General features: G+C 47.4%; 1 protein-coding gene across 1 annotated transcript in view; it reads right to left on the reverse strand.

The window, feature by feature from the left end:
- LOC119972376 (transmembrane protein 241-like) overlaps window positions 1-22487 on the reverse strand; it is an 81989-nt gene that overhangs the window by 23230 nt on the left and 36272 nt on the right. Inside the window, exon 2 of the mRNA XM_038808963.1 lies at window positions 2256-2320. Coding sequence (XP_038664891.1) covers window positions 2256-2320 — 65 coding nt within the window. The remainder of the gene's footprint in view (window positions 1-2255; window positions 2321-22487) is intronic.

Here is a 22487-nt window from a genome sequence, read left to right on the forward strand (position 1 = left end):
GGGAGGGGGAGGGGGAGGGGGAGGGGGAGGGGGAGGGGGAGGGGGAGGGGGAGGGGGAGGGGGAGGGGCGGGGAGAGGAGAGGAGAGCAGGGGAGGGGGAGAGGAGAGCAGGTGGAGGGGGAGAGTAGAGCCGGGGGAGGGGGAGAGTAGAGCCAGGGGAGGGGGAGAGTAGAGCCGGGGGAGGGGGAGAGTAGAGCCGGGGGAGGGGGAGAGTAGAGCCGGGGGAGGGGGAGAGTAGAGCAGAGGGAGGGGGAGAGTAGAGCAGAGGGAGGGGGAGAGTAGAGCAGAGGGAGGGGGAGAGTAGAGCAGGGGGAGGGGGAGAGGAGAGCAGGGGGAGGGGGAGAGGAGAGCAGGGGGAGGGGGAGAGGAGAGCAGGGGGAGGGGGAGAGGAGAGCAGGGGGAGGGGGAGAGGAGAGCAGGGGGAGGGGGAGAGGAGAGCAGGGGAGGGGTAGAGGAGAGCAAGGAGAGGGGGAGAGGAGAGCAGGGGAGGGGGAGAGGAGAGCAAGGAGAGGGGGAGAGGAGAGCAGGGGAGGGGGAGAGGGAGCAGGGGGAGTGAGGAAGGGAAAGGGGGAGGAGGGTGTGGAGAGGAGAGCAGAGGGAGGGGAGGAGAGCGGGAGGGGAAGAGGAGAGCAGGAGGGAGGGGAGAGGAGAGGGAGGGGAGAGGAGAGGGAGGGGAGAGGAGAGGGAGGGGAGAGGAGAGGGAGGGGAGAGGAGAGCCAGAGGAGAGGAGAGCAGGAGGGGGAGAGGAGGAGAGGAACAAAGAACCAAACAGGACAGGAACAGGCCCTTCGGCCCTCCAAGCCTGTACCGGTCTTGATACCAACCTTGGCCGAAACCCACAGCACTTCCTTGTGCCATATCCTTCTATACCCATCCTATCCATGTATTTGTCAAGATGAGGAGAGGGAAGGATACCAGGAAGGGGGCAGGTGAGGATACCCAAGTGGGGCTTTGTGAGGAGGTTGGGAGGGGGACAGGTTCGGGGACAGTATATATTTAATTTGTTTTTGATAGATAGTACTGAATTGGATTGCATTCTCCCTTCAGTCACAGCATTCCAGACCATAACTAATCGTTGAGTACAGAAATTTATTTTCATGACTCCCCTGGTTCTTTTGCCAATTAAATCTGTGCCTTCTGGTTACAGACACCCCTGCTCATGGAGACCATTTCTCTCTATCTCCTCTATCAAACCCGGCAGTAATTTTGAACACCTTCATTAAATGTCCCCTTAATCGTCCCTGCTATAAAGAGAACAATTTCAGCCTTCAGTCCCTCAGCGTAAGTCCCTCATTTCTGGTATCGTTCGGGAAAATTCTCTCTGCAGCCTTTCCAAGGTCCTCACGTGAATCTCCACATGGAGAAGAGTTAGAGGGTGGGTATAACTGGATCATGGGCCTACAAAAGGAGATAAAACCAGAAAATGCTGGAAATACTCAGAAGATCAGGCAACATCTCTGGCGAGAGAAAAAGAATGAACATTTCAGGTCAATAATGTTTCACCAAAACTGTCAAAAGGTTGAGGTGTAACAGGTTTTAACTAAGTTCAGAGGCAGGGAAAGGGGAGCCTGAGGGTAAAGGACACAAGGAAAGATTGGTGATAGGGTGAAGACACAAGATTAGATGATAAATTGCAAGACTAAAAGAGGGGGTGGGAGGGCGGGTGATAAAGGGACAAGTAAATGAACAAAAGTTGAATCTGGAGGAGGAGAAACACAAATATAATTCAGTCCCCATTTTAAAATGATATCTTATGTTTGCATTGCCATTGTAACAATTTCTACAGTGATGAAGAAAATTGTCTGGCAGGAAGGTGTAATTATACAAATACAACTTTATGTTTGCAGTTTCCAGTATCTAGGGACAAATACATTTATCATAGAAAATGGTTAACAGGAAGTGCATTCAGTTGAGAGATTTATAAAAGATTCTATATAGACGGATTATGCCCCTGTGAGCACTCCTAATTTAGTTCATGCAAGTGCCTCAGCATCATTGGGATATCACAAGGTTTGTATGATATGTACCTACGGTACAGTGGTCTGCTCTGAGCAGCTACATATTATGGTACATCTTTGTGACAAGAGATTGTATGATATCAAAATATAAAACAATGCAGTTTAAACATACGCCAGATAGCATTGCAATATTGTCTGTGGAAAAAACAATATTTAATGCACCGTTGCGGGAATTATAGTTCACCATTTATATGCACAAGGCCCGATATGTATTTAGGTAATGAAGTGTTTACTCACCAGCAACTTGTAGATACGTTCAAAGGAGTCTCAAAGACAGCCAATGACAAACATGCAGTCAAAACCTAAACACACAACAAAAACAGATCCATTTAAATATTTCCACTTTTCTCTCCTTCAGTCCTATTATCCCTTTTCTACCTGGCCTGAAGGGATGGCCAGGGTAGCATAAAGATCCAACCTGGAGGAGTCAGTTCCAGGCGGGAGCTGACAAATCTCACAACCAGTCAATCAGAGATTGGAAGCCACCTCAATTCTAAATTAACAAAGAGAGCACACTAATTTTTTTTTTTAAAAAAAGGTATTTTATTTCAAACATGTTCAACAGTTGACCAAGGAGAACTGATGGATGTGGTTTATTTAGACTTTCAGAAGGCTTTCGACAAGGCCTCACATGGCAGATTAATATTTAAAGTTAAAGTGCATGGGATCGTGAGTAGTGATACCAATCTTTGCTAAAACCCTCAGCACTTACTTGTGCCTTATCACTTTAACCCATCCTATCCATGTGTTTGTCAAGATGTTATTTGAATGCCGTTAATATATCTGCTTCCACAATCTCCCCTGACAACACGTTCCAGGCACTCATCACCCTCTGCGTAAAAAAACTGCCATGCACATCTCCTCCAAACTTTGCCCACGGACCTTAAACCTATGCCCCCTGGTGACTGACCCCTCCACCCTGGGAAAGATTCATGCCCATCCATGCCCCTCATAATCTTGTAGACCTCTATCAGGTCACCATTCAATCTCCGTCTTTCTAATGAAAACAGTCAGAGTCTATTCAGCCTCTCCACATAGCTAACACCCTCCAGACCAGACAACATCCTGGTAAACCTCCTCTGCACCCTTTCCAAAGCCACCACATCCTTCTGGTAGTGTGGTGACCAGAATTGTGTGCAATATTCCAAGTGCAGCCTGACCAGGGTTCTATACAACTGTAGCATGACTTGCCAGCTTTTATACTTGATGCCCCGTCCAGTGAAGGCAAGCATTCCGTATGCTTTCTTGACTACCTTGTCCACTTGTGCCGCTACCTTCAAAGATCTGTGGACCTGCACGCCCAGATCTCTCTGACTTTTCATATTCCTCAGAGTTTTACCATTTACAGAATATGTCCCCTCAAATGCATTACCTCACATTTGTCTAGATTAAACTTCATTTGCCATTTCGCTGCCCAAGTCTCCAACCTATCTATGCCCTGCTGTATCTTCTGACAATCCTCAACACTTCTGCCACTCCACCAACCTTGGTATCATCTGCGAACTTACTAATCAGACCGGTTACATTTTTCTCCAAACTGTTTATGTACACCATAAACAACAGAGGCTCAAGCACAGTTCCCTGTGGGACACCAATAGTCACAACCTTCCATTCAGAAAAACACCCTTCTACTGCTACCCTTTGCCACCTGTGACCGAGCCAGTTCTGTATCCATCTTACCACCTCACCTCTGATCCTATGTGACTTCACATTTTGTACCAGTCTGTCATGAGGCACCTTGTCAAAGGCTTTACTGAAGTCCCACGTAAACAACATCCATCACCCTTCCCCATCAATCATCTTTGTCACTTCCTCAAAAACTCGATCAAGTTAGTGAGGCATGACCTCCCCGTCACAAAACTATGTTGTCTATCTCTTATGAGTCCATTTGTTTCCAAATGGGTGTGAATCATGTGCCTGAGAATTCTCTCCAATAATTAGTTTCCAGGATTATCCCTGCTACAGCGGTACCACATTAGCTATTCTCCAGACCTCTGGGATCTCACCTGTGGTCAATGAGGATACAACGATGTTAGCCAAGGCCCCAACAATTTCCTCCCTTGCTTCCCTCAGTATTCTGGATAAATCCCATTTTGCCCAGGAAACGTATCTACCTTATTTTCTTTTAAAAGACACTATACCTCCTCCTTTTCGATATTAACATGATCCAGACTGTCCACAAACCATACCCAAGAATCAACTTCCACAAAGTCCCTTTCTTTAGTGAACACTGATGCAAAGTATTCATTTAGTACTTCGCCCATTTCTTCTGGCTCAATACATAGATTCTCCCCATTGTCCTTAAGTAGTTCAATCCTTTCCTTGGCCACCCTTTTGCTTTTTACAAATGAACATCTCCACTTCCACTGCCCTCATGGGCAGCACAGGTCATTACCATTTGCAGCATAAAGGCATCCTCTTCACATTTGGCCTGCAACTCTTGCCCAAATTGTAACATCTAAAATTTAATTGTGGCCTATTGCTTCTGCTATTTCTTATGCTCTGATAGGGAGATGCTCTCAGGACAGGGGTGAGTTTCAAATAAAATTTCAGAGGGATCAAGACACGAGATCTCTTGGATCAAAACAGAGGGCTCAGAGGGACCGACCATTCCTGCCCACAGTCTCCTCTTTTGGGAATGGAACCCCAGGCTCTGATGGAGCCCTGACCGCTATGGAGCAGGGGCTCTGCCAATAAATTGAACATAGAACATTACAACACAGAACAGGCCCTGCCGCCCCTCGATGTTGTGCCGAGCTTTGTCCGAAACCAAGATCAAACTATCCCACTCCCTGTCATTCTGGTGTGCTCCATGTGCCTATCCAATAACCGCTTGAAAGTTCCTAAAGTGTCCGACTCCACTATCACGGCAGGCAGTCCATTCCACACCCTAACCACTCTCCGAGTAAAGAACCTACCTCGGATATCCCTCCTATATCTCCCACCCTGAATCTTATAGTTATGCCCCCTTGTAACAGCTACATCCACCCGAGGAAATAGTCTCTGAACATCCATTCTATCTATCCCCCTCATCATCTTATAAACCTCTATTAAGTCGCCTCTCATCCTCCTCCGCTCCAAAGAGAAAAGCCCTAGCTCCCTCAACCTTTCCTCGTAAACCTATCCTGCAAACCAGGCCGCATCCTGGTAAATCTCCTTTGCACCCATTCCAATGCTTCCACATCCTTCCTATAGTGAGGTGACCAGAACTGCACACAATACTCCAAATGTGGTCTCACCAGGGTCATGTATAGTTGCAGCATAACCCCGCGGCTCTTAAACTCAAGTCCCCTGCTAATAAACGCTAACACACTATAGGCCTTCTTCACGGCTCTATCCACTTGAGTAGCAACCTTCAGAGATCTGTGGGCATGAACCCCAAGATCTCTCTGTTCCTCCACATTCCTCAGAACCCTGCCGTTGACCCTGTAATCCGCATTCAAATTTTTTCTACCAAAATGAATTATCTCGCACTTATCGGGGTTAAACTCCATCTGCCATTTTTCAGCCCAGCTCTGCATCCTATCAATGTCTCTTTGCAGCCTACAACAGCCCTCCACCTCATCCACTACTCCACCAATCTTGGGTGTCATCAGCAAATTTACTGACCCACCCTGCAGCCCCCTCCTCCATGTCATTGATAAAAATCACAAATAGCAGAGGACCCAGCACTGATCCCTGCAGTACACCGCTGGTAACTGGTCTCCAGTCTGAAAATTTTCCATCCACCACCACCCTCTGTCTTCTATGTGATAGCCAGTTACTTATCCAATTGGCCAAATTTCCCTCTATCCCACACCTTACTTTCTTCATGAGCTGACCATGGGGAACCTTATCAAACGCCTCACTAAAATCCATGTATACGACATCAACTGCTCTACCTTCATCGACACACTTAGTTACCTCCTCAAAGAATTCAATCAAATTTGTGAGGCAAGACTTACCCTTCACGAATCCATGTTGACAATCCTGGATTAAGCTGCATCTTTCCAAATGGTTATAAATCTTATCCTTCAGGACCTTTTCCATTAACTTACCGACCACCGAAGTAAGACTAACTGGCCTATAATTACCAGGGTCATTCCTATTCCCTTTCTTGAACAGAGGAAAAACATTCGCCACTCTCCAGTCCCCTGGCACTATCCCCGTGGACAGTGAGGACCCAAAGATCAAAGCCAAAGGCTCTGCAATCCCATCCCTTGCCTCCCAAAGAATTCTTGGATATATCCCATCTGGCCCAGGGGACTTGTCGAACCTCAAGTTTTTCAAAATTGCTAATACATCCTTCCTCAGAACATCTACCTCCTCCAGCCTACCTGCCTGTATTACACTCTCACCCTCAAAAACATGGCCCCTCTCCTTGGTGAACACTGAAGAAAAGTATTCATTCAACGCTTCTCCTATTTCTTCTGACTCCATGCACAAGTTCCCACTACTGACCTTGACCGGTCCTACCCTCACCCTGGTCATTCTTTTATTTCTCCCATCAGAGTAAAAAGCCTTGGGGTTTTCCTTGTTCCGTCCCACCAAGGATTTCTCATGCCCCCCTCCCAGCTCTCTTAAGCCCTTATTTTTAGCTCATTCCTTGCTACCTTGAATCCCTCAATTGACCCAACTGTACCTTGTTTTCTAATCCTTATCTACTCTTCCTTTTTCCTCTTGACAAGACATTCAACCTCTTTTGTGAACCATGGCTCCCTCACACGGCCATTTCCTCCCTGCCTGACAGGGACATACCTATCAAGGACACGCAGTATTTGTTCCTTGAACAAGCTCCACTTTCATTTGTGCCTTTCCCTGACAGTTTCTGTTCCCATCTTATGCTCCCTAATTCTTGCCTAATCGCATCATAATTACCTCTCCCCCAATTATAAACCTTGCCCTGCCGTATGGCCCTATTCCTCTCCATTGCAATAGTGAAAGACACCGAATTGTGATCACTATCTCCAAAGTGCTCTCCCACAAACAAATCTAACACTTGGCACGGTTCATTCCCCAGTACCAAATCCAATGTGACCCCCCCTCTTGTTGGCCTATCCACATATTGTGTCAGGAAACCCTCCTGCACACACTGTACAAAAACTGCCCCGTCCGAACTGTTCGACCTATAGAGGTTCCAATCAATATTTGGAAAGTTAAAGTCACCCATGACAACTACCCCGAGACCTCCACAACTATCCATAATCTGTTTTGCAATTTCTTCCTCCACATCTCTATTACTATTTGGGGGCCTATAGAAACCTCCTAACAATGTGACCGCTCCTTTCCTATTTCTAACTTCGGCCTTTCTAACTTTGGGTAATATTACCCCTAATTGGGGTCTTAACAATGCAAATTGGCTGCCAGTTTCCATTAACTCTCAGTCCTTAATGGCACCCTTAACAGCCCCTTTGTCTCGTGTTCATGACATCTTATCAATCTCTCCTTTGCTCCAACCTATCACTGTTTGCCATTCTGCCCCAACCCTCTCTGCAAGTATATAATTCATCCCCATTTCTGTTTCTTTTCAGTTCTGTGGAAGGGTCATGTGGACTCAAAAAATTATCACTGTTCCTCTCTCCACAGAAGCTGCCAGACCCGAGTTTATCTCGTGTTTTCTGTTTGTTAAGCCAATCACTCCCCTTGTCCGCCATTGGGAAACCTAACCGGTGGCAGGAATGCAACTGGGAGCCATCCCAGTCCAGGAAAACTCTGCCCAGCATTGAAAAAGCAACAAAGCAGCTGGAAGTGCTCATGAGGCAGTTAGGTTTTGATCTGCTAAACGACCATTTTGCTTCTTTGACTTTTCTTCTGCAGAAAGCTAGTTATGATTAGTGTTATGAATAATATACAAAAATCTACCTCATGGGTCTTTCACAACAGACGCGAAACAATTATCAGTTAAAGAATTATGAGGGTAAAAGGGAGGTTACTTTAATGAGGCCTTTTGTCTTTGTGGTTTGGTTCAGGGATGTTGTTAGCAGTGCGAGTACTCATCAGTTTGTTATTATGGAATGTGGGTTTTGAGAGTTTATTCTCTCTTACTCTATTATTGTGGTTTTTCAGTTTAAATTGCTTATTCTTTGAAATTCTCTTTAATTGGATTTTCAAAGGAAGTGCATTTTTGGCATCTGGAATATGACAATGTTCACAAAATATATGGAAGCAAAACTCTGAGAAATAATATTCATAGCAGAAAAATGCAACACCAATTGTTACTGATAATTAGAGATGTTTGTCAACAAGCATTATCGCACAATAGAATTCTGGCAAACAAACTGGCAAGAGTCATGATAGTTCGTTAACCAGAGTTGTGGAAGAACAAAACTGGCCACAAGTGGTGTGATTCGACCATCAATTCACTCGGAGACTCGAGTCGAAGTAAACAGTAGTTTTAATCAGCTTACAACTTTGCCTGCCTGTGACCGGTACATTACTGAAGGCGGTCCCGCAGGTCAGCTGCTCTTATACTTCCTATAAGGGGCGAAGCCATGGGCAAAGCCTGTACATGCTCCACATCTCACCCTGTGGGTGAAGCCAGACAGTGGCCCATAGATGGAGCCCACAGGGTTAATAGAATGGTATAATGCAACACAGTATACTGGTGAATTAACAGTATTTATACATTCACCACATGGTGTTCCCCAGGGATCTGGACAAAGGCCTCAGTTTTTCATCATGCACATCAATGACTTGAATGAAAGGTTAGATAAAATCAAAGTTAGCAGACGGCACTAAATTGAATGGTACAATGTGCAATGCAGATGGGAGCAGGAAAGCAGCAGTCAGATTATGTGAGTTAGCAAAACTGTGGCAAGTATTATAGAATTTACAGTGCAGAAGGAGGCCATTCATCCCATTGAGTCTGCACCGCCTTTTGGAAAGAGCACCCTACCCAAGGTCCACACCTCCGCCTATCCCCATAACCCAGTAACCCCACCCAACACGAAGGGAAATTTTGGACACGAAGGGCAATTTAGCATGGCCAATCCACCTAACCTGCACATCTTTGGACTGCGGGAGGAAACCAGAGCACCCTGAGGAAACCCACGCACACATGGGGAGAACGTGCAGACTTCGCACAGACAGTGACCCAAGCTAGGAATCGAACCTGGGATCCTGGAGCTGTGAAGCAATTTTGCTAACCACAATGCTACCGTGCTGGAACTCAACGTGGGGAAGGGTGCAGTCAAGTACATTGGATCCAAGACACGCAATTCAGAACCCTTTCTAAATGTTGAGATATTAGGGATTGCAGGGGAACAAAGATGCAGATGCCAGAGTATACAAATCTCGAAGAGTTGGTGGACAGATGTAAAACAACATTTTAAAAAGACCAATGGAATATTTGCATTTATCTCAAAAGGATTGGAAATGATGTCTCAGTTCTATAGAGCCTTTTAGACCTCATCTAGAAGTGCTGGCTTTAATTCTGGGAGCTGCATCTCAGGAATGGCCTTGCATGAAGTGCGGTAAAGAGTTACTAGAATTAACCACTAGAATGCTAGGAGTTCAAGCATTAAATAATGAACGCAGGCTGTATAACTCTGGCTTGTGTTGCTTTGAACATAATACACTGGGGAATGATTAAAAACAGGGTGGCATAAACTTAATATTAGAGCTGAGCCATTTAAGGCTGAAATGAAGAAATATGTTTTCAATATAGGATACGAAGCTGGGAACTTCCATCCTCAAAAGACAGCTAGTGCTGAGTCGACTGGTGCTTTCAAGTGCTTGCTTTGCCAAGGTTTTCGAGTGATAAGGAGTAATGGTGGGTAAATGGCATTGAAGTACAAATCAACCATCCTCTGATTGAATAGTGGAATAGACTCGAGGGGCTGAATGACCCACTCCTGTGTCTTCATTTCCGGAATAAGAACTACCACTAAAATGTGAATCAATCTTGCACTGCCACCTCAAATAACATGTACCTGCACATGAAGGACCCTTGCTGCTCTACTACAAATTCATCTAATTAATGTTCCTAATTTCCAAAATGTAATGCATTTAGTACAAATGTAATGCATGTAGTATTGTTCTATACTGAACTATTATCGCAATGACCATCTCCAATAGGAGAGAATCTAGTCAGTTACTGCTGCATACAACAGATAGAGCCCACAACCAACAGTTCAGATCAAAGCTTTGAAGTCGTATCACATCCAATCATGAATGGTAGTGCACAATCTAACAACTAACTGAAGCAAGCAGCTCCACAGACATCCCATTCTCAATCATGCATATCAGTGCAAAAGGCAAGGCTGAAGCACTCGCAGCCACCTTCAGCCAGAATTACCAAGTGCATGATCCATATCAGCCTCCTCATGAAGACCCCAATATCATAGTGCCAATTCTAAATCAATTAGACTCACTCCAAAGATTATGGGCACCAACAATATCCCAGCTGTAGAATTGAAGACATGTGCTCCAGAACACTGCGCCCCTAGCCAAGCTGCTCGAGTACAGCTATAACATTGGCATCTACCTGAAAATTGCCCAGATATATCGTGCCAACGACAAATAGGACAAATCAATCTGACCAATTAGAAATCCATCAGTCTACTCAAACACGCAAAGAGATGAAAGATGTCATCAATGGTGTTATCAAGCGGCACTTACTCAGTAACAACCTTCTCACTGATGCTCAGTTTGGGTTCCACCAGAGGCACTTGGCTCCTAACCTCATTACAGCCTTTGTCCAAACATGGATGAAAGAGGTGAGGTGAGACATCAAGACAGGATTTGACAGGATGCACATTAAGAAGTGCAAGCAAAATCGAAGTCAATGGAAATCAGGGGGAAACTCTCCACTGATCCAGTACACAGGATGGTCGCTGTTGGAAGCCGAACTACATCAGTCCCAGAACATTGCTAAGGAGTTTCTCAGAGTAGCATCCGAGGTCCAACCATCTTTAGCTGCTGCATCAATGACTGTCTTGCCACTAAAGTCATGGGGCGGGATTCTCACGAATCAGCGAGGTGGCCCGACACCGGCGTACAAAACGGCATGAACTACTCCGGCGTCGGGCCGACCAGAAGTTGCGGAATTCTCCGCACTTCCGGGGGCTAGGCCGTCACCGGAGGGGTTGGCACCTCACCAGCCGGCGCCAAAGGGACTGCGTGAGTTAGCGCATACGCAGAGCCACCGCCGTGGTTCAGTGCATGTGCAGACCAGCTGGCATATTCTGGCACATGCGCAGGGGGAGGTCTTCTCCCGGCCGGCCATGGTGGAGCCCTACAGGGGCCGGCGCGGAAGGAAGAGGTGCCCCCACGGCACTGGCCTGCCCGCAGATCGGTGGGCCCCAATCGCAGGCCAGGCCACTGTGGGGGCCCCTCCCGGGATCGGATCCCCCCACGCCCCCTGAGGACCGCATCAGCCAACTTACCTGGCAGGTCCCGCTGCGTGGGACCATGTCCAATCCACACTGGCGGGCCAGAAACCAACGGCCACTTGGCCCATCGGGGCCTGGAGAATTGCCGGGGGGGCGGGGGGGGGGGCAGACGGCGTCGGAGCGGGGAGGCGGGATTCACACCTCCCACCCCGGGGGATTCTCCGACTGGGCAGGAGGTCGGAGAATCCCACCCATGGAGTTTCGATGATTGCACCGTGTTCAGCAGCAAACACAGCTGCTCAGATACAGAAGCTGTCCGTACTCGCATGTTGCAAGAACAGGATAACATTCAGGCTTGGGCAGATAAGTGGCAACATTGTTACTTGCCACTTAAATGCTCGGCAATTGCCATCTCCAACATGAGAATATCCAACCATCTCCTCTTTTTTAAAAAAAAATAATTTTTATTGGAATTTTTTGAAAAATATATATCAACAGAACAATAACAACAATAACAATAATAAACACCCCCCGGCACCCGTAACAACACATATAACAAACCCCCCCACCCCCCGCAAACTCAATAAACAACAAAATAAATGAACAATAAGCAAATTAACTTAAACACTATCCCTCTAAGACCCCCACCCCTTTCCCTCCCTCCCCCCCCCCGGGTTGCTGCTGCTGCTGACCTAATTCCTTATCATTGAGCCAGAAAGTCGAGGAAAGGCTGCCACCTCCTAAAGAACCCTTGTACCGACCCCCTCAGGGCGAATTTGACCCTCTCCAGCTTAATGAATCCCGCCATGTCATTGATCCAGGTCTCCACACTCGGAGGTCTCGCATCCTTCCACTACAGCAAGATCCTCCGCCGGGCTACTAGGGATGCAAAGGCCAAGACATCAGCCTCTTTCGCCTCCTGCACTCCCGGCTCCACCCCAACCCCAAAAATCGCTAGTCCCCAGCCTGGCTTGACCCTGGATCCTACCACCCTCGACACCGTCCTCGCCACCCCCTTCCAGAACTCCTCCAGTGCCGGGCATGCCCAGAACATATGGGCATGGTTCGCTGGACTCCCCGAACACCTGACACACCTGTCTTTGCCCCCAAAGAACCTACTCATCCTGGACCCGGACATGTGGGCCCGGTGCAGCACCTTGAACTGGATGAGGCTAAGCCTCGCACATGAAGAGGAGGAGTTCACCCTCTCCAGGGCGTCCGCCCATGTCCCCTCCTCAATCTGCTCCCCCTCCCACTTAGCCTTCAGCTCCTCTACCGACGCCTCCTCCACCTCCTGCATCACCTGGTAGATGTCAGACACCTTCCCATCCCCGACCCACACCCCCGAAAGCACCCTATCCCTTACCCCCCGCGGGGGCAGCGAAGGGAACCCCTCCACCTGCCGCCTAGCAAACGCCTTGACCTGAAGGTACCTGAACATATTCCCCGGGGGGAGCTCAAACTTCTCCTCCAGTTCACCAAGGCTCGCGAACCTCCCGTCAATGAACAGGTCTCCCAACTTCCTAATGCCCGTCCTGTGCCACCCCAGGAACCCGCCATCCATGTTCCCTGGGACAAACCGGTGGTTCGCCCGCAGCGGGGCCTCCACCGAGCCCCCCACTTCCCCCCTGTGTCGGCTCCACTGCCCCCAAATTTTGAGGGTAGCCGCCACCACCGGGCTCGTAGTGTACCTCGTTGGAGGGAGCGGCCACAGCGCCATTACCAGTGCCTTCAGGCTTGAGCCTCCACAGGACGCTATCTCCATCCGTTTCCATGCTGCCCCCTCCCCATCCATTATGCACTTACGTACCATCGAGACATTAGCCACCCAATAGTACCCAGAGAGGTTGGGCAGCGCCAGCCCCCTCTATCCCTGCCCCGCTCCAAAAGACCCTCCTTATCCTCGGAGTCCCGTGCGCCCAAACAAATCCCAGAATGCTGCTGATCACCCTCCTAAAAAGGCCCTCGGAATGAAAATGGGGAGGCACTGAGACAAAAACAAAAACCTCGGGAGCACCGTCATTTTAACGGACTGTACTCTACCCGCCAACGACAGCATGTCCCACCTTTTAAACTCCTCCTCCATCTGCTCCACCAACCTAGTAAAATTGAGCTTGTGCAGAGTCGCCCAGCTCCTAGCCACCTGAACCCCCAGGTACCTAAACTCCTCACTGCCCTCCGGGAGCCTACCAATCCCCTCCTCTTGATCTCCTGCGTGTACAACAAACAGCTCACTCTTGCCCAGGTTCAATTTATAGCCCGAGAAACTCCCAAACTCAGCAAGAATCTCCATCACCTCCGGCATTCCCCCCCACCGGGTCGGCTACTTACAGCAGCAAGTCGTCTGCATACAGCGACACTCGGTGCTCCTCCCCCCCCCCTCGCACCAAACCCCTCCACCTCCCCGACTCCCTGAGAGCCATGGCAAGAGGATCAATTGCCAACGCAAAAAGCAAGGGGGACAGGGGGTACCCCTGCCTCGTCTCACGGTGGAGCCTGAAGTACTCGGACCTCCTCCCATTTGTCGCTACACTCGCCATCGGAGCCTCGTACAGCAACCTCACCCATTTAATAAACCCCACCCCAAATCGAACCTCTCCAACACCTCCCACAAGTACCCCCACTCAACCCTGTCAAAGGCCTTCTCCGCATCGAATGTCACCACAATCTCCGCCTCTCCTTCTGCTGCCGGCATCATTATCACATTTAGAAGCCTTCGCACGTTAGTGTTCAGCTGCCTCCCCTTCACAAAACCCGTCTGATCTTCATGTACCACCCCCGGCACCCAGTCCTCTATTCTAGTGGCCAAGATCTTCGCCAGCAACTTGGCGTCTACATTCAGCAGTGAAATTGGCCTGTATGATCCGCACTGCAAGGGGTCCTTATCACGCTTCAGGATCAGGGAAATCAGTGCCCGAGACATCGTCGGGGGCAAAACACCCCCTCCCATGCCTCGTTAAAGGTCCTAACCAACAGGGGGCCCAACAGGTCCGCGTATTTCTTATAAAATTCAACCGGGAACCCATCCGGTCCCGGCGCCTTCCCCGACTGCATGTGGCCAATCCCTCTGACCAGCTCCTCCAACTCGATCGGCGCCCCCAGTCCCTCCACCTGCTCCTCCTGCACCCTTGGAAATCGCAGCCTGTCCAAAAAGCTCTCCATTCCCCCTCCCACCACCGGCGGCTCCGACCAGTACAGTTCCCTGTAGAAGTCCCTAAAGACCTCATTGACCTCTGCCCCCTGCCGCACCACATTCCCACCCCCACCCTTCACTCCACCAAGTCTCCCTAGCCGCGTCCTGCTTACGAAGCTGATGCGCCAGCATCCTGCTCGCCTTCTCTCCATACTCGTAGACCGCTCCCTGCGCCTTCCTCCACTGTGTCTCCGCCTTTCTGGTGGTCAATAAATCAAACTTGGCCTGCAGGCTACGCCGCTCTCCCAGCAATCCCTCCTCCGGGGCCTCCACGTACCTCCTATCTACACTCAACAGCTCCCCCACCAGTCTCTCCCTCCTCTCCCCCCTCTCCCTATGGGCTCGGATGGAGATCAGCTCCCCCCTAATCACTGCCTTCAGAGCCTACCACACCATCCCCACCTGGACCTCCCCAGTATCATTGACCTCGAGGTACCTCTCAATACATCCCCGGACCCTCCTACATACCTCTACAACCCCATGTCCAGATGCCAAAGCGGGCGCTGATCCCGCACCTCCCCCATCTCCAGATCCACCCAATGTGGAGCATGGTCCGAAATCGCAATAGCCGAATACTCGGCCTCCTCCACCCTTAGAACAAAGAAATCAATGCGGGAATACACCCTGTGCATATGGGAGAAAAAAAAGAGTACTCCCGAGCCCTCGGCCTCCCAAACCCCCAGGGATCCACTCCTCCCATCTGGTCCATAAACCCCCTCAATACCTTGGCCACCGCCGGCCTCCTGCCTGTCCTTGAACTAGAACGATCCAGTAGGGGATCCAGCACCGTATTGAAGGCCCCCCCATGATCAAACCCCCCACCTCCAGGCCAGGAATGCAGCCCAACATACGCCTCATGAAGCCAGCATCATCCCAATTTGGGGCGTACACATTTACCAACACCACCCTCTCCCCCTGCAGCTTAACGCTCACCATCACATATCTGCTGCCACTATCAGCCACCACCTCAGACACCTCAAACGCCACCCTCTTCCCCACCAGGATCGCCACCCCCCGGTTCTTCGAGTCGAGTCCTGAATGGAAAACCTGCCCCACCCACCCCTTCCTCAGACGGACCTGGTCCGCCACCTTCAGGTGGGTCTCCAACCATCTCCTCTTGATAGTCAATGGTATTACCATTGCTAAATTCCCACCTTCAACAGTTATCATTGTGGTAGAGAATTTGGACAGCTTAAGTCAACAGAAACAGAATTTTAAAAATTCATAATGTGTTTTTCTGAATACATTTATAACTAAAAAAGACTTTCAGCCTTATCTTGTTTGCCATAGAACTTGTGTTTAAAGTTGAAAGGATGGCATCTGTACTTCATTGTATTGCACTATATAATCAAACTATGTGACACATCTCTACCGTTTTACAAGACAAGATACCTTGAGCAATGAAATCATCCATTTCTACATAACTGCCCCAGAGGGTACAAGTCTTCTGTTCAAAAACACATAACAAACAAAGCTGCATTTTGAAAAAATTACAGAAGTACAATAATTTCCTGTTTTTAGACCATTTCAGCCAGAATCATGGGCAGTCAGGATGGTTTATAAGTCTGTAGTTTAATTTCAGACTTAATATGGCGTTACAGACTCCTGAGAACATGGGAGATCAAACTCTAGGATTTAACTCGTTCTCTCACATCCAGATCTGATCTGTAGGAAATGGTGTTAATCAGATCAAACATGGGCAAGGAAACCTCCTGTTGACGTACCATCCACTGTCAGCTGATGAATCAGTGCTCCTCCATGTTGAACACCACTTGGAAGGAAGCACAAAATATACTCTGGGTGGGAGACTTCATTGTCCATCACCAAGAGTGGTTCGGTAGACCACTACTGACCGAGCTGGCCGTGTTCTGAAGGATACAGCTGCTGGACTGGGTCTGTGATAGGTAGTGAGGGAACCAATAGGGAACAACATACTGGACCTCATCCTCACCAAGGTACCAACCACAGATGTATTTGTCCATGAGCGTATCGGTAGGAGTGACCGCCACACAATCATGGTGGAGACAAAGTCCCATCTTCACGATGATGATACCCTCCATTGGGTTGTGTGGCACTACCACCGTGCTAAATGGGATAGATTCAGAACAGATCTAGCAACTCAAGACTGGACATCCTTGGGACACTGTGGACCATCAGCAGCAGCAGAATTATACTCAGCCACAATCTGTAACCTCATGGCCTGGCATATCCCTTAACTCTACTATTACCACCAAGCCAGACTATCAACCCTAGTTCAATAAAGATTTCAAAATGGCATGCCAGGAACTGCACCAGGCATACCGAAAAATGAGGTATCAACCTGGTGAAGCTACAACACAGGGCTACTTGTATGCCAAACAACATAAGCAGCAAATGATAAAGAGCTAAGAGATCCCACAACCTTCGGATCACATAGAACATAGAACATAGAACAGTACAGCACAGAACAGGCCCTTCGGCCCTCGATGTTGTGCCGAGCAATGATCACCCTACTTAAACCCACGTAACCCGTATACCCGGTAACCCAACAATCCCCCCATTAACCTTACACTACGGGCAATTTATCATGGCCAATCCACCTAACCCGCACATCTTTGGACTGTGGGAGGAAACCGGAGCACCCGGAGGAAACCCACGCACAAACGGGGAGGATGTGCAGACTCCACACAGACAGTGACCCAGCCGGGAATCGAACCTGGGACCACTGGAGCTGTGAAGCATTGATGCTAACCACCATGCTACCGTGAGGTAGCTGTTTAGTCCTGCCACATCAAGTTGTGCATGGGGGACAATTAAACAACTCACTGGAGGAGGAGGCTCCACCAATATCCCCATCCTCAATGATGGAGGAGCCCAGCACATATGTGCAAAAGACAAAGCTGAGGCATTCACAATAATCTTCAACTAGAAGAGCCGAATGGATGATTCATCTCGGACTCCTCCAGAAGTCCCCAGCATCACAGATGTCAGTCTTCAGCCAATTTGATTCACCCCACATCAGGGGTGGGAAAACTACGGCCCGCCAAAATTCTTTATGCGGCCCACCAAGATCAAGTCATTAAAAACAAAAATTAAAAAAAACAAAACATTTAAACATTTTTATTTTTTTATTTTAAAGTTAATGGGGGCGGCTGTTGGGTTACTGGTATAGGGTGGATACGTTGACTTGAGTAGGGTGATCATTGCTCGGCACAACATGTGTTTCATGTGAAGTTTCTACTTTAAAATATTAATTAATAAAAATTAATTGCTTTTTTTTCTTTAAACTGAGTTACTTTGTTTTTCAAATAAATGTGTTTCATGTAAAGTTTCTACTTTAAAATATTAATTAATAAAAATTAATTGCTTTTTTTTTCTTTAAAAACCTTTTATTTTGGCTATTTAAAATATTAATTATTTTACTTAATATACTACGCGGCCCTTTAAAATTGTGAATTTCTGAATGTGGCCCTTGCACGGAAAAGTTTGCCCACCCCTGCCCCACATGGTATCAAGATTGAAAGTACTGAATACTGCAATGGAAATAGTACTGAAGATTTGTGCTTCAGAACTTGCCGTGCCTCTAGCCCCAAGCCAAGCTATTCCAGTACAGCTACAACACTGGCATCTACTTGGGGCAGTGGAAAATTGCCCACGGCAAATCCAGCCTGGTCAATTACCGCCCTATCAGTCTACTCTTAAGCGATGGGATGTCATCAACAGTGCTATCAAGCTAGACTTACTTAGCAATAACCTGCTCACTGATGCACAGCTTGGGTTCCGCCAGGGTCTCACAACTCCTGACATCATTACAGTCTTGGTTTAAAGATGGACAAAAGGGCTGAACATCCGGAGTGAGGTGAGTGAATGACCTTGACATCAAGGCAGCATTTGATGGAGTATGGCATCAAGGGGCCCTAGCTGAACTGGAGTCAATGGGCATCAGAAAGTCAACTCTCAACTGGTTGGAGTCTTAACTAGCACAAAAGAAGATGGTTATAGTTGTTGGAGGTCAGTAACCAGAGTAGAGACATCATAGCAGGAGTTCCTCAGGGTAGTGCTCTTGGCCCAATCATCTTCAGTTGCTTCATCAATGACCTTCTTTGAAGACAAGATCAAATGTGCGGAGGTTCACTGATGTTCACACAATGTTCAGCATCATTCACAATTCCTCAGACATGTGCATTTATCCGGACTTGGTATGTCAGGTGGCAAGTAACATTTGCACCAAATAAGTGACCATCTCCAATAAGGGAGAATCAAACCATTGCCCCTTGACATTCAATGGCATTACCATCACAGAATCCCCCACTATCAACATCCTGAGGGGTTATCATTGATCAGAAACTGAACTGGACTGGCTATATAATTTTATTTTTTATTCGTTCTTGAGATGTAAGCGTCGCTGGCTGAGCCAGCATTTGTTGCCCATCCCTAATTACCCTTGATTTGAGTGGCTTGCTAGGTCAATTCAGTTGGCGGTGGGAGGTTAAGAGTCAACCGCATTGCTGTGGGTCTGCAGTCACATGTAGGCCAGACCAGGTAAGGATGTCAGATTTCCTTCCCTGGTGGACATTAGTGAATCAGATGAGTTTTTGTGACAATTGACAGTGACAATTGGTTTCATGATCATCACTAGACTTTTAATTGCAGATTGTTAATTCAAATTTCACCATCTGCCCTGGTGAGATTCGAACCCAAGACACCCAGATCAGTAGCCTGGCTCTCTGGATGACTTGTCCAGTACCACTACGCCACTGCCTCCCCTCATATATTGTGGCTACAAGAGCAGGTCAGAGGTTAGGAATCCTGTGACGAGTAACTCACCTCCTGACTTCCCAAAGCCTGTCCACCATCTACAAGGCACAATTCAGGAGTGTAATGGAATATTCCCACTTGCCAGGACAACTGAAGCTCCAGCACAATCTAAAAGCTCAACATCATCCAGGACAAAGCAGCTGCTTGATTGCACCCCTTCTGCAAACATACACTCACTCCACCGCCAATGCACAGTGGCAGCAGTGTGTACCATATAAAGGATGCACTGCAGGAACTCACCAAGGTTACTTAGGCAGCACCTTCTAAACCCACGTCCAATACCATTTAGAAGGACAGGGCAGCAGATACCTGGGACCCCCACCATCTGGAGGTTCCATTCCAAGTCACTCACCTTCCTGACTTGGGAATATATCGCCGTTCCGGAGTCAAAATCCTGCAACTCCCTCCCTAAAAGCACAATGGGTGGTACCTACACCACATGGACTGCAGTTGTTCAAGAAGGCAGCTCACCATCTCCTTCACAAGGGCAATTAGGGATGGGCAACAAATGCTGGTCTAGCCAGTGAAGCCCACATCCTGTAATTTTTTAAAAATGGTAAAAACAGCAGTAACACCATTTATAAGTGACAGGCCAACTACATGGGGTGGACTGCGTGCAAATATATTGCCATCACTGCAGAATTCTGGGACTGTATTTATTTATAGGTTATAAGCAAGGGAACTGCTTCACAAACAGGAAAGAAATTTTATTTAGTTAAAAAAAATAATCATTTAGAGTCTCAATTCATTTTTTTTCCAAAAAAGGGGTAATTTAGTGTGGGTAATTTAGTGTGGCCAATCCACCTAGCCTGCACATCTTTGGGTTGTGGGGGCGAAACCCACGCAAACACGGGGCGGATGTGCAAACTTCACACGGACAGTGACCCAGAGCCGGGATCGAACCTGGAACCTCTGCGCAGTGAGGCAGCAGGGCTAACCCACTGAGCCACCGTGCTGCCTTTCAAACAGGAAAGAAAATTATTTGAGAATCAAAATCAAAGTTTGTCATTAGATTATGGTTTGCTCCAACAAATTTAAAAGATGAATCCATATTAATACACTGTAACTTTTCACAAATTCTCATCGGCCCATTGGAAAAGAAAATTTAAAGAAAAATTGAAGAAATTACACAATTTGCTTTTTATTTTGAGAATTATTCATGTTAAAGGCAATTTTAGAAAAGTTTGCAAATGTGCCTTTTTTATTGATCATCGAAACTCTCATCATCTCCTATTCTTTCTAACCAGACTGGAGTCTGATTTTATGGGTGCTTCATGCCGCATTCAGTTCTTACAGAGCTAGTTTTCATGAAGTAGCCTATTGATCACCTCAGGACAGGATCTTGGAGGCAGATGCAGTTCTGAACAATGCCCAAATATACAGATTTCAAGCTGGGGTCACTGGACAGTGATGTGCAATGGAAGCAAGGTTGCATCAAACATGCCCAGTGTCACGCAGCACTCGGGTCAATCGGTGTTCCCACACCATAATTCATTGTGGATTAGACAGGCAAACCTTCAGATTGGTCTCTGCATTGGTATTTGCCTTGGACCATATGATTTTGAAAGAAGGTACTTATTTCTCCACAACCTCAATTACAACAACTTGTATTTATATAGTGGCATTAAGAGACCAAAACATCCCAAGGCAGTGGTCCGAAGCACACTGCCAGCCCCCACCCCAGGATTTAACTCCCTTTATTGCCAGCATCTCCCCCATTCCCTTCTGATGCCTTGACCGCCCCAGAGTAAAATCACCACCAGGTTGGGTCAGGGAGGGAACCGCCTCTGTGCAATTCCATGATCCCCATTGCCACAGAAGCTACCAGTAGCATTGGGTGGAAGGGGAAAAGTGTAACATTTTTGCCATGATAGGGAATCACACAGGGAGATTTAGCTGAGATGACCAAAAACTTGGGAAAGAGCTAGTTTTCAGGAATGTTTCAAAAGAGGAATGAGAGGAAGAGGGGTGACTAGTTTAGGGAGGGACTTCCAGAGCTTAAAGATTTGAGAGCATGGCTACAGATGGTGGAGCAGTTAAACTCGGAGGCACTGAAGAGGCTTTGGAGGAGTGCGGATTCTTGGAAAATTGTGGGGCAGGAAGAGATTACAAATATCGGGAGGGGTGAGGACATGTAGGGATTTGAAAGCAAGGATGAGAATTTTGAAAATCAACCTATTGCTTATCTAGGAGTCAAAGTAGGTCAAGGAACACAAAGCTGATAGGTGAAGGAGACTTGAATCCAGGATTTTGCATGTGGAAAGTGTAGTAATATGCATCACTGTATATACACAAGAGGTGCACTACAACTAAATAACCAATAGAGGGAGCACCAGAGATGTATATACAGGAAGTCAGGGATACTCTTCACAGGAACGGCAGCTGGTAAGCAGGACGCAGACTGGCAGCTCACATGTAACATAGTATAAGCGCTGGAGAGAGAACACACTCATACAAATAAAGCATCTACTTCAACTGTAAGACTATGAACTTTATTCAGACACGAGGAATAATACATGGTACCAGGTGGTTTCAGAATGCTTACTAGAAGGTGACACAAGATGCAGACAAAGCAAGATTGAAAATAGAAGAAAACTCGTACATGGGGAGACTTCGCTGAGTCGATGAACTCGTTGGAACTCCACCACAGATGGAAACTTTTTAAACAAACATCGAACTATATATCGTAGCTAACGAGCTGAGCACGGATTCAGAAGAAAATGAAAATAGCACTTCTACTAAAAGGACATGAAGCTAGAGAAATCTATAACTGCTTTAATTACTTGAAAGGTGAAGACAACACCAAATTAGAAGTAATACTTAAAAATTTTGATGATCACTGCAACACCAGTAACAATGCTGCTTGAAGAAATTCAATGCTCGGAGACGAAATTGCACAGGGAATGAGCGATGCGAAACTCAAACAATCATTATCAGAACAGAAAGGTGTAACGCTGGAAATCGCGATTGACAAGTGCAGATCGCAAGAAAATAATAACAAGAAAAAACGCTGATAAAGTTCTTTTTCACGGGTCTGAAGAAGTTAAAATGGTATCTGAGCACATTTTAAACTGCCCGGGGAAGAAAAGACGCAAATCTGGGTCTGTGCATGTGCAGGAAACCACAGCCGCGCATGTGCAATTGAAAAAAATCACGTTTTCGATTCAG

The sequence above is a fragment of the Scyliorhinus canicula genome, chromosome 10 (assembly GCF_902713615.1).
Source record: "Scyliorhinus canicula chromosome 10, sScyCan1.1, whole genome shotgun sequence".
Lineage (NCBI taxonomy): Eukaryota > Metazoa > Chordata > Chondrichthyes > Carcharhiniformes > Scyliorhinidae > Scyliorhinus > Scyliorhinus canicula.